Here is a 12,019-nt window from a genome sequence, read left to right as displayed (position 1 = left end):
TAGAGCATTTTCTCTTTCGATGCACACAGTGGACGGCACAGCGGACTCGGATGCTCCAACAGACGGAAACGCGGAGAGGAAATCTGTCATACTTCCTGGGAGGAAAGCGCGCGTCCGACCCTAAGGATTGGTCGCCAAGCGTAGACGTTGTCAAAGAGACGATCAAGTTCGCCATGAGCACGGAGAGGCTAGATGCACAGATCAGCCAGCAGCGAAACCACACGCAACTAACATCATCAAATTAACCGGAGACACCCCCACGCATCCTCGTGCCATCGACAGCAGGACTAGCTTCGGCCGCCGACGATAGGACGTCGAACACTTTGAGAAACAACTCCGAGATGGCCTGCTACTAACCCCACGAGCAACCGCAGCATCGACATGCAAAACTAAAAAAGACACATACGGAGACGAACAAGACTTGTATGGGCTTCTGGGAGGCAAGGATATGAACGAATGTGGAGAATATGTAGATAATCATGCGAGCCCTAAACAGCTTAGCCGGGGCGTAATAAACTATGTATGTATGTATGTATGAACGAAGGATAGCTTAGCCGGGGCGTAATAAACTATGTATGTATGTATGTACAGGGTACTGTAGACAGTATTGTACAGCCCGACATCAGGAAGGTCTCGAAGCGATCTCTTACTTCGACGGGAAAGCAAAACGGCTTTCACCTACCAATTCGTGCTTGCGTTAGCGTCAATTGCCACTGGTTACTGAGACCATCCCAAAATGGCCCCATCCTTAGAGTCAGACATCCAAAATCCAAAGTTGGATTCGTGTGACTGGACGACCGCAAACATTTGCTGATTAACCTACTGGATGAAATACAAGGAGACATGACCAGTGGGGGTTTTTTCTTAATGATCCTGTGGCAATGCCACATACGGCTCCTCATCGTCCTTCTGAATTGCGTACAGAGGCGTAGGTGCGTGTATAAAGTAAAGGAGTAAGCACAGAGTTAAATCTGGGATCACCTGGAAACCATATCTTCATCATGGCAGACGATCCCTTCGCTATCAACAAAGTATCTACAGAGAGCGACACCTTCTTTGAGATACTGCGGTATAGGAAGAATCAACAAACACGACAGGTCCATCGTTTGGAAGACCTCTTATCTTCCAATCAGAAGAGGGGCGTGAGGCAGATTGCTGATCATCCGCAGTTGCGTAGCGCATTCGAGAAACTGGCAGGTATCACGGGCATCCGATCGGGTATGTCGACGGGTAGTCTTCACAAATTCATGAGCGTGCGATGCGATGAGGTTTGTATTCCATCTGCTTCTTTCCTGGACCTGACTAACGATAAGTCCAGGAAATTGTCAATTATTTGGGACTGATCTATGATATTTGGCTGCACATCGTTGGAGGAGTTGAGTCCAACCTAGTCAAAATCGACACGGATACAGTACAGTTCTTGGAGCTCAAGTGTCCTGGCTTCTCTGCCAGAGATGAACGAGATCTCCACAGCATTGTTGCCAGCGGTCGAGCGTTCAGGAACTTCGACCAAACTGAACGGAAATTCTTCTGGCAAAATCTTTGCAGCTTAAACGTCGTAGTCCTTTCGGTATCGACATTCTTCAAACATTTCAGGTACCTTGAAGAATGTGCGAGCTGCATGAAGTCACTTGTATCGCTTCCTCGATACGGTAGCCTACATGATGCCTTCCGGGCCAGTTTCAAACGACCTACGATAGAAGACAACCGCTATCCCGTCCAAACGTCCGACTCGACGCTCGAAGTCCGCGTCATCGAGCCAGAACTTCAATTCGATGCTGGATGGTGTCAAATGTGGCTTTTTGCAATGCGACATTTCCAAAACATGACTACGAATCCCAGTGTACTCCCCCAATTTGCAATTTTGGCTTCTCGTTTGTACTTTGAGACCGATAAAATTATGGTCCTCAAGTCACTCTGCCCGGAACAGAACACAGTCCTGCATGCGGAGTCTTATCCTGACATGCAACGTCGGACATCTTGGCCTGTTCAGGATGCAGACCCTCGTTCGAAACGCAGTACGCTGCAACCATTCGTCACTAGCGACAAAGGACCTAAACTCAACGTGCGTCCATGGTCCACTCGAGAGGCTTATGAGAGAAACAAGGAGTTTCTCTTTCTCGACATCATGAATCAGCAACCGGTTTTGAAAGGAAAGTCAATAACTAGCGTGTTTCTGCTTAGAACTATCTATGTGGCTTTTTTCCGCAAGCTGTCTTTTACTTCGGACGCGGACTCGATGCTGTCCGCGGTGTCTCATCATCGAAGCTATGACGAAGTAGAAGCAATCGCTACTACGCTTCTGGACAGTCATGAAGACAACATGGACGATCGGCAGCAGGATTCAAGGGAGTCACGAACTCAGACAACAGCAGCAGAGAGCACAGATGCCGTGGCGGATCATGAAGAGAATCAACGCCGAGTCACTTTCAAGATCATGAAGGAGGGAATATTGCAGAAGGAAGAACATTTGGTTTTTGACACGACTGTTCAAGGAAATAAGGCTCGAGTTGAAAGTTTCGTGCGGGGTTTGATGCTGTCACATTCTCGAACCATCCCATTCTCACCCAAAAAGTACCCACTTCTGGTTGACGAATGTTACAACGAAATCATTCAGAAAGGGAGTGATTGCATTTTTTTGGTAGACAGCAGTCATGTGGACATGAGAAACATAGGATGGTAGTATTGTAGCTTGCCTGATCAATTTTTCGTTTTGCCCCTTTGTACTATGATTCAATTGCATCGAGCGCTATTGCACAGTTTCAGCCGTTCGTCCAAATCTACATCCACAATACAATCTGCTATGTGATCTATGCCTAAAACATCTGACCAAAATGATATCCCAGACGTGCACTCTGGATGTGGATCTATGAGATTTATATCTCTAGAGCAGGTTCGAATTACAGCATATGGTTCTCAATGACCCCTAGGGTCAGGTTAAGACGCAAGACGTAACGTGTGGCAGTAGAAAGAAATATTTATTGTGCTGCGTCAGCGATACGTCGCCGCAAGATAAGAAAATATGACTTCGTCACGACTCGTGCTGTACCTCACAACACCTTGGCACGCAGTCCAATGGAATGTTCTGTGTTCTGGATGTGTGTCCTGGATGTTTGTGCCGGATGTTTGTTGGATGTTTTCTTGGTGTTTGTGTTTTTTCTGATGTATGTGCCGGATGTTTGTGCCGGATGTGTGCCGGATGTTGTGCGGATGTTGTGCCGGATGTTTGTGCCGGATGTTGTGCGGATGTTTGTGCATTTTGTGCGGATGTTTGTGGGTGTTTGTGCTGGTGTTTGTGCTGAGTGTGTTCTGAGTGTATGTGCCGGATGTTTGTGCCGGATGTTTGTGCTGGATGTTTTTTTTTTGTGCTGGGTGTGTGTTCTGAGTGTATGTGGATTTTGTGCCGGATGTTTGTGCCGGATGTTTGTGCTGGTGTGTGTTCTGAGTGTATGTGCCGGATGTTTGTGCTGGATGTGTGTTTTGAATGTTTGTGCTGGCTGTGTATCCTGGACGGACCGGGTAGGAGGCCTCCCAGAAGGACGCAATTTCGGGCCGATGCAAAGCTCAAACGACCAAAGAGGAGATGTACTTGCAGTCGCAGAATCGAATATGCTGGGGTCGATTTGGCAGCGACTTTGCCGTTGAGACTGCAACGATTGCATGGCTCGACAATCTTGCCAGATGACATGGCGGTACAAAATCCCTGGACGTAGAACCGATTCAGGCCATGATGTATTCTATTGCTTGACGACTCTGTATGGGATTTCAACAGTGATTCAGCAAGGAATTTTAGCTGATCGAGACCAAACCATGTTACTTGCGCCTTACCAACTTGGGTATGTTTCGGCTACAGAACTGTCGACGAACTCTGCCAATGGCCTCGGCCTAACCGATCACATAGTTGCAAAATCTAGGATTGACCTTGGATCGAGTCAATCCCAATCGCTGCAGAAGGAGGTAGATGTCATGATAAGAGCTGGAAATATCTGCGCACACTTATTATTCTGGCAGATATCACCAGGACGCGGAAGATCTGACACAACCGTAGTCATTAGAGGTGATGCCACCATTCCAGGTCACTCGTGCATGCCCGCAAGGACATGGCTCCATCCCTCAAGCTTAATTACTTTATCAAACCAACAGATCGTGATATGATGGAGAACTTGCTTCTTGCTTTCTACATCACCCTAAGTTGAGCGGCCTAGAGTGGTGGGGACGACTTCATCAATCATTCATAGAGGTGCCTTCACCCTTATGTTCGGTTTTCTTTTCTTAACTTTTTTCAATTTTGTTGCCCAAGCTTCAGTATGAGTATAGAGTGCCGCCATTTCGGAGTGTCTGCCAGACTCATACGTGCCATCCTTTTGATAGATTAGGTGCGGTATCAATCTTTGGGAGACATGCTTGGACGATCTAGCCTTGTTCCGTATCAGCCGTAAACAAGGCTCTGCTATGCGGTCGTGCAGAATGTATTTCAGGGGCTTCGACCGCCAGCATCCCTTTGCAGTCTCCAAAGCAGCTGTGGTAAGACGGCAGATTTGACATCCTAGCTACGCCATGGGAGACACTTGCCCGTTCAGCTGCAAAGACTTGCGTAAAGAAGCGACAGGTCGGCGACGAAGGTCACAGAAGATTTATGAGGAGCGAAAGACTATTTACCTATCCAAGAGTAAGCACGGTATACTAGGATAATTAAGTACTGCTGGCAAACTCGGTGTACTTGCCAGCCTGTTCGCAGAGATCTGTTTACAACGTCAGGTTACTGAGCGCCGCTCAAAGACTCTCTTCCTGAGCTCTCTCTCAACTAGATTTCAGTGAGTGGCAGACAAAGCGACTGGTCCATTTCATCTCACATAGATGGCGTACGACGACACAGAGTATGCCCAGCAGCCATGTGAAACCAGTGGATTTGTTGGCAGCCGCAATGGCTGAGTGAAGGGGCTCAACGATTATTGCCCACTTCCTCCTAATTCAAAGAATGTTGTATGCCAGATGCCGTAATCCTTAGACAGCTCGTCCTGTATCCTCTTTGTAACAGAGTCAGTTGATGTGCCTCTCGAGTGGAGTTGGGCAAGCGCATGGAAGTTCCCAGCCGATCGTTGATGACGTTGCATATACGCCGAGGACAACAGCGGAGACAACATCTCGCCCTCAGGCAAAAATAACAAATCATTTTGCCAAGAACTTCGCTGGGAGACACCATTCCAGCTCGGATGACATCTTTTCGACCGCCGTCAGCTAGCAACGAGCAAACCCAAGAGGGCTCCGACGTTGTCATGACTGTGTAGATTGTCTGACTTCATGATGCAGTCGACTGAACACGACCTGCTTTCTCCGGTATTGTCATCGTCTGTGACGTCTCGAGAGAGCCGATACAGCGTTACGCCTACTGGCATCGGTCGAATCCTGGACGAAATCTCCCTAGGCCATCAGCAGTCCCTAGCGTCAGCCAACATCTGGGCGATTCAAGGCACGAAGCTAAAGCGGTAGTCCATTGCTCAACGCTTCTCGACCAGTAGCGTATCATCGACTGCGCCTCGAGAGGTCGTCGCTTCTGATAATGAGTCTTCATCTCCCTGACAGCCCCTCCATCTCCAGGCCCTTCAACCTCAGCTTTTCCATCCCCATCTCCTCCAACTCCAGCCCTCCGCCGGTCTCGCAGGGGCCGGATTCCTGCTAGCTGCTCTATAGAGTTTGACTCTGAACCGGGAAATATCGCTGTTGAGAGCTTCTATATGTTTTTGGATGGAGACAGACTATCTGGGAGGAGAAGCACTCCCTTAAACTGGCTCGGTCAGCTCCCAAGCAACACGAGGCTTGCTTCCACGCGGAATTCGCCAGGAAAACAAGCCTTCGAAAGATTTTTCGGATTACCCAAAACACCAAAATCCAAAAGGAGGTCAATGCGGATTGGAAAGCACAGGATGGAGATTGGCAGTGTAAGCCCTCCAGGGTCGAGGAACGCATCAGATGAGCAGAGTGCAGATCATGTCATCGCAGATGTCAACAAGTTCCTCCATTACTCCTTTGGCCAGCTTCATTCTCGATCTCACATCAGTGATCATGTAACGATCATGTAACGACCTTGGCATCGAATGGCAATGGGTGAACGAACCCCTTTCGTCGTTGCCAAGCCCCACCAGAGGCAGTCCGGCATTCCAGGCTTACATTGCCTGAGCCACTTCTGTGCCACATTCCAGTGTATCGTGGTTTCTGAAGTCCTCGTGAAGTCGCATAGACATCGTATTACATAAAAGATGATCGAGAATTCGCATCATTAGTGGTGTGTGCAATCAGAGACTCGTGAGTGGCTTTCATGAGGCTGCGTGACAAATCTTCATTCTAGTCAGCAGTGGCACAATGATTCAAAATAAGGGCGGCTATTTCCCTTGCGGTAGTTTGCTGGCTTGCAGTAGATCAAAGGTAAGCAGTGTCCAGCCCTTAACAGGTGTTTGGGCAACCCTGGCCCGATTGGTTTTGGAAACGCGAGGGTATCCCGTTCTTTTTCACTGCGCTTGAGCCGATTTCAGTGGAGCGTCTGTGCTGCTTTATCGCCTGATAACGATTCGATGCCAAGTACGGGGTCAGGGGGAAGGCTGTTCGTGATCACCGCCTGCCCAAGATGGCCAAGTGATGCACTCTATCACACCGCCTGCTCAAAGCAGCATAGAATGCTCGAGCTTTTTACCACAAAGTTCAATAGAGAGGGTGAACCCCCACATAAAGCCCGGACTGCATGATAACACCGCCTTCCTGATACTGCATCCTCTAGGTGAGATTTTCACCGCCTGCTCCACCGCTTGCCCAAAACATCGCCGACTTGAGTTCTACCAGCTTCACCGCCCAGGGCTTTGCGTCGAACTCGTTCACCGCCTACTGACCAGGTGGCATCCCATAGCTTTGCTCTGGCCAACCACGCCGCCTTCCCTGAGCAGCCTATGTTTAACCTACATTACAAACCTCATCTCCTGGTCAGACGGGCTAACCTGTTCAGCGCTTACTCGAACTAAAACATCTTCTCAGTCACACTCTGTGGCACAGCTGACCGTCTGCTAGTAATCTCTCAATAACTCGCAACAATGCAACAGTCCCTCTCTCGCCCGCTGCCATTCTACTGCAACCCACCTTACACTACGCGTATTGTGAAGCCCCATGCAACCACTTGGGAGCGCCATGCCAGTAGGTTCTGTACTCTTTCTGTAAAGTTTCTAGACAAGAGATGCACTCAGCTGCACAAGTCGCTGCTCTTCCGCCACACACTTGGTTAGCTTACTGTAAGTCGTCAAGTTGGCTGATCTTGTTTAATTCGCATTTTGACTTAACTACCTACAGCAGTCGGGCGCAGCATACTATGGTTTCAGCCGAAGCTTAAACCTCTGCTAACTATTTACCGGACACACAGTCGACCATTTGAGCTAGGGTACTTCGACTTGCAATGCTGAAAATCCTGGCCACGTGATACTACAACGTGCGTTCTTCTAGGGTCCGGTTGACTGGTGCTAGGCCTTCTCTTCCCCACGCTCGATTCTTCCAGCCAGTGCGAATCTGCCGTAGCTGGGTGAGATCGACCGTCCATCATCTCTTAGCATCTCGTGGGGGCTTGTCTATGGGTGTCAACGCCTCTACTGCCTCGCATATGGCCGACATCAGTCAATGCGCTTGCTGCTGTACTGTCCCGCTCGACGGTGCGTGCTCAGGACTCGATTCGATTCTATCGTTGATCTTGTACCAAAGTGCTCCTGACTGTCTTACATCTTTGACCTTGGCCGAAATCGCAATAGCTGTTCACTGCTTGAGCTGGGCCGGGAAACATGGGCCTGTAGCGGATGTTAGCGTCAAGACTGTTCTAGGTCCTCAGCGAACATGTGCAGTCTCCCGTATACATATGGACTACGAAAAGCCGACGACTGCTGTGAGAACAATACATAAAGTATCATTGGTACAATAGTATACTTATGAGATACCAAACATGAGGGCTTCGATCGTAACGGGTCGAAAATGTAGGACTCGAGACTTTCGAGAAATGATTTGAGTTCATACTAAGAGACATTGGGATTTGTCTGTTTGCACAGAGATCTTTGCCATAGATCACGTGACTTGCACATCGAGCTCATCGCTCTGATAAAGATGTGCTTGGCGTCTAGTATACGTCGTGCATTACGACAACACCTCTACACACTTCCAGATATGAGCCTTCAGGAGGCCTGGAATTTCATTACTGGCAGATCTACTAAGGGCCTCGCGTTCAGGACAAAGCGTTTCTCATTGGGTACCGCATGGCAGTACATGTGTCCCCGGCCTTCTTCGACTCTGCTTTCAGCATTTGCTCGTTGAATAAGCTTCATCTCTTGAGGTGATGCCGAGGCCGAATACAGGGAAGTGAGTAATCAAGTTCACCGCCTGCCTAAAATGGCCCTTGATGTGCCGGGCTCCATACCGCCTGCCTGACTGAATGGAATGTCCGTGCTTGATCCGAGACCCCGTCAGTCACACCACCTTCCTATCTAGACGCTCAGCATCCCCACCGTTACGACTCACCGTGGAACCCTGCACTCAGCATGACACCGCCTTCCTGGATCCGCACCGTCCAAGTGGCGACTCCACGGGAAATCTCACCGCTTGCTCACAAGATCAAACACCCGAGTCGCAGACTGGTTCACGCGAAGCACCAGTCTCACACCCCAGTGCTACGGTTGGCGCTTGTCCACCGCCTACGGATCGAGCGGGTACCCGTAAGGGGCTTTCTACACCACTTACCGAATTGCGCAGTGTCCTCAGGAGCTTTGCTCTGGCCACCCACGCCCCCTTCACTTTTGAGCCAAGAGGCTTGACCCCCCAAGCAGCCTTTGTCTTACCTTTTTCACGACAAACCCTTAGCCAGACCTACTATCCAGTCGGACATGCTGATCTCCTCACCGACTACTCGGAATAAATCATTGTCTCAGCCATTGCCCTGTGGCATGTTTAATCGCCTGCAGTTGTTCCTCTCTTGCCTGTTGCCCTTCCACTGCACCCCACCTTACACTACGCGTATTGCAAAGCCCTAATGCAACTCCTCGTAAGCGCCATGCTGATAAGTTCTATGCTCTTTGCGCAATGTTTCCGGACTAGAGATGCACTCAGCTGCGCATGTCGCTGTTCTTTTGCAATAACACTTGATTAGCTTGATTTGTCAGGTTGGCTGATGTCGCTGAAAGCCCCGGTTCCCGATGGTATCACCAAACTGGCACTTCGGATGGGGAGAAAATGGTGTCGGGACACGATTGGTAGGTGGGGGTCAATGGAATGAACGTATTGATGAAAATGAGGAATGAGTGGCTATCGGAATACTGTATCCCGACTATCTTTGTAGTGCAATGAAGACCCCCTATATCGGCAAATTCTTGGCAAACTTAGTCATGCTTGTGTAAGACCATAGGGTCCCCCTAGGCATAGTGTGACGATCATTGTAACGAGTGCACTGGGATAGGTACGGTGGGCGATAGGGGGCACTGTTGCAAAACCCCCTTGCCATTTCGTTTTGGGTTTAGATCATACTCATCCTAGTCGTCCGGTACTTAGAGATGCAGTGAAAGATGTACTGCGGGATAGCAGCGGGATCGCACGGGGCGGGTCACCAGCAAACCCCATGCGATATACCTCAACAGAAATGATGGGCTAGGTAGGTGCCATTGCCACATGAATGCTAACTACCAATTGACCAGAGCACGCTCCTAACAGTATAGATCACGACCTAAAATCCCCTTGGTTTATCTCTCTCATAATAGTAGATCCTTTCTCACAACAACGGAAATAATTCTTCCATCATAGTATTCTTGAGAGACATGGTTCGAATCATCAGTGCACGGTGAGGCGTGGCTTGGTGAGTGGCCTGCCGCAGTAATACGCTACGGATCCGCAGCGAATTCGCAACGCCGCAATCAAGGCGGGTGGCCTGTTGACTTAATCCGCCACGGGCAAGCTTACAGCGAAGATCACCGTATGTTCAGGAGATCAACTTTCGAACTCAGGACTGTTAACCTACCATCCGACAGAAGAAAAACAAGTCGGAAAAAAACTCCGCCTCGTGACTCACCACGCAGTTTCCCGTGCCGGAAATACTTCACACGCGCCACCAAGGCCCCCGGCCATGAGTATGCCTCTCAAAATCAATGTAGACTCTGTCTGGCCATGCGCGAAGGTTGTCACGATGGTTTTAATGGCGTAGACACGGGTGCTGCATGCCGGGACTGCGCAAAGACCGGCCACACATGCCTATCCAAAGCCCAGCCCTCGTGAGGGCACGTAGGGATGATTTCAGTATATTTAATCAAAGCTGAAGTGGACAGAACTTTGAGCGGGGCTTCCGCGGGGGGAGAACGCTCATGTGGTCCTCCGCGGAATCGGCGCGGTGAGTCGTGGCAGAATCCGGGCTTTCAGCCCGGATCCACTAATCGGGTCTAGCCTGTAACATCTCCTGCTATGTCACTTCCAGTGGCCTCTCCGGCTTCTTTCGGTGAAATTGCTGAGCAGAGCCTTGAGGAGAGAAGAACGATAGCTTTAGAAATTATCTCCTTGGCTGTTCGGCTCTGCGCCGTAAGTCTGGATAGTTCAGAAATGCGAATAGGAACGTTGATATAGTAGTAGCAACTTAAAAAGGCAGAGGAAGATGACGACGAAGAGGGGAAACAAGATGATGAGGATAATTGAGTAAAGTCGGTTCCTGATGCATTACCTGCCTCCTATTGCTATGTTCTCGGCTTTCGTACTGAATTGGATTACGATTTGCTGGTTCGCAGCGGACTCGCTTCTGTCAAAAAGGTATTGTCCTCGTCGCGAAAACCAAGCTGAGGTACAAAGGTTGATGTACTGCGGGGCTGGTCGATCAGCACCCTAACCTAATTCAGAATTTTTGCAAAGAATTTGGGGTTTTGCAACAGTGACCTCTATAGCCTGCCATAGAGGCCACTAGAAGTGACATAGCAGGAGATGTTACAGGCTAGACCCGATTAGTGGATCCGGGCTGAAAGCCCGGATTCTGCCACGACTCACCGCGCCGATTCCGCGGAGGACCACATGAGCGTTCTCCCCCCGCGGAAGCCCCGCTCAAAGTTCTGTCCACTTCAGCTTTGATTAAATATACTGAAATCATCCCTACGTGCCCTCACGAGGGCTGGGCTTTGGATAGGCATGTGTGGCCGGTCTTTGCGCAGTCCCGGCATGCAGCACCCGTGTCTACGCCATTAAAACCATCGTGACAACCTTCGCGCATGGCCAGACAGAGTCTACATTGATTTTGAGAGGCATACTCATGGCCGGGGGCCTTGGTGGCGCGTGTGAAGTATTTCCGGCACGGGAAACTGCGTGGTGAGTCACGAGGCGGAGTTTTTTTCCGACTTGTTTTTCTTCTGTCGGATGGTAGGTTAACAGTCCTGAGTTCGAAAGTTGATCTCCTGAACATACGGTGATCTTCGCTGTAAGCTTGCCCGTGGCGGATTAAGTCAACAGGCCACCCGCCTTGATTGCGGCGTTGCGAATTCGCTGCGGATCCGTAGCGTATTACTGCGGCAGGCCACTCACTAAGCCACGCCTCACCGTGCACTGATGATTCGAACCATGTCTCTCAAGAATACTATGATGGAAGAATTATTTCCGTTGTTGTGAGAAAGGATCTACTATTATGAGAGAGATAAACCAAGGGGATTTTAGGTCGTGATCTATACTGTTAGGAGCGTACTCTGGTCAATTAGTAGTTAGCATTTATATAGTAATAGTACCTACCTAGCCCATCATTTTAGTTAAGGTATATCGCAAAGAGTTTGCTAGTAACCCGCCCCGTGCGATCCCGCTACTATCCCGCAGTACATCTTTTATTGCATCTCTAAGTACCGGACGACTAGGATAAGTATGATCTAAACCCAAAACGAAATGGCAAGGGGGTTTTGCAACAGTGCCCCCTATCGCCCACCATACATAGGTACTCCTAGTCTACCACCCAGAGGGTGATCAGCGCAGAGAGGAAGCTCAAAGTCCACATGCT

At 49.5% G+C, this 12,019-nt stretch overlaps 4 protein-coding genes across 4 annotated transcripts; 3 read left to right on the top strand and 1 right to left on the bottom strand.

Annotated features, from left to right (window-relative positions):
- The first annotated feature begins 796 nt into the window (after nt 1-796).
- On the top strand, nt 797-2,837 carry BDZ83DRAFT_174459 (uncharacterized protein). The gene is made up of 2 exons (XM_060501481.1): nt 797-1,268; nt 1,319-2,837. Exons 1-2 carry the CDS (start codon nt 1,002-1,004, stop codon nt 2,681-2,683), a joined length of 1,632 nt encoding a protein of 543 aa, XP_060358144.1. The 5' UTR covers nt 797-1,001; the 3' UTR covers nt 2,684-2,837.
- A 3,523-nt stretch (nt 2,838-6,360) lies between these two features.
- BDZ83DRAFT_657660 (uncharacterized protein) lies at nt 6,361-8,334 on the top strand (the record flags this gene model as incomplete). Its single annotated transcript, XM_060510977.1, has 4 exons — nt 6,361-6,423; nt 7,089-7,179; nt 7,206-7,274; nt 8,186-8,334. 4 exons carry the CDS (start codon nt 6,361-6,363, stop codon nt 8,332-8,334), a joined length of 372 nt encoding a protein of 123 aa, XP_060358143.1.
- Nucleotides 8,335-9,629: 1,295 nt separating this feature from the next.
- BDZ83DRAFT_642632 (uncharacterized protein) lies at nt 9,630-10,763 on the top strand. Its single transcript, XM_060509629.1, has one exon. It carries the CDS (start codon nt 9,982-9,984, stop codon nt 10,276-10,278), a length of 297 nt encoding a protein of 98 aa, XP_060358142.1. The 5' UTR covers nt 9,630-9,981; the 3' UTR covers nt 10,279-10,763.
- A 176-nt stretch (nt 10,764-10,939) lies between these two features.
- Nucleotides 10,940-11,796, bottom strand: BDZ83DRAFT_642630 (uncharacterized protein). The gene has a single exon (XM_060509628.1). The coding sequence runs from the start codon at nt 11,438-11,440 to the stop codon at nt 11,144-11,146; it is 297 nt and encodes a 98-aa protein (XP_060358141.1). The 5' UTR covers nt 11,441-11,796; the 3' UTR covers nt 10,940-11,143.
- Nucleotides 11,797-12,019: the final 223 nt, after the last annotated feature.

Source organism: Colletotrichum acutatum (assembly GCF_030867785.1).
Source record: "Colletotrichum acutatum strain CBS 112980 chromosome Unknown BDZ83scaffold_204, whole genome shotgun sequence".
Classification (NCBI taxonomy): Eukaryota; Fungi; Ascomycota; class Sordariomycetes; order Glomerellales; family Glomerellaceae; genus Colletotrichum; species Colletotrichum acutatum.
This window is presented reverse-complemented; position numbering and strand designations above follow the sequence as displayed.

Bases quoted from the DNA above. Each gene is read 5' to 3' on its own strand.
- BDZ83DRAFT_174459 (XM_060501481.1), top strand. From the start codon at position 1,002: ATGGCAGACGATCCCTTCGCTATCAACAAAGTATCTACAGAGAGCGAC. The intron at 1,269-1,318 runs GTTTGTATTCCA...CGATAAGTCCAG, and splicing joins TGAGCGTGCGATGCGATGAG to GAAATTGTCAATTATTTGGG.
- BDZ83DRAFT_642632 (XM_060509629.1), top strand. From the start codon at position 9,982: ATGTTCAGGAGATCAACTTTCGAACTCAGGACTGTTAACCTACCATCC.
- BDZ83DRAFT_642630 (XM_060509628.1), bottom strand. From the start codon at position 11,440: ATGTTCAGGAGATCAACTTTCGAACTCAGGACTGTTAACCTACCATCC.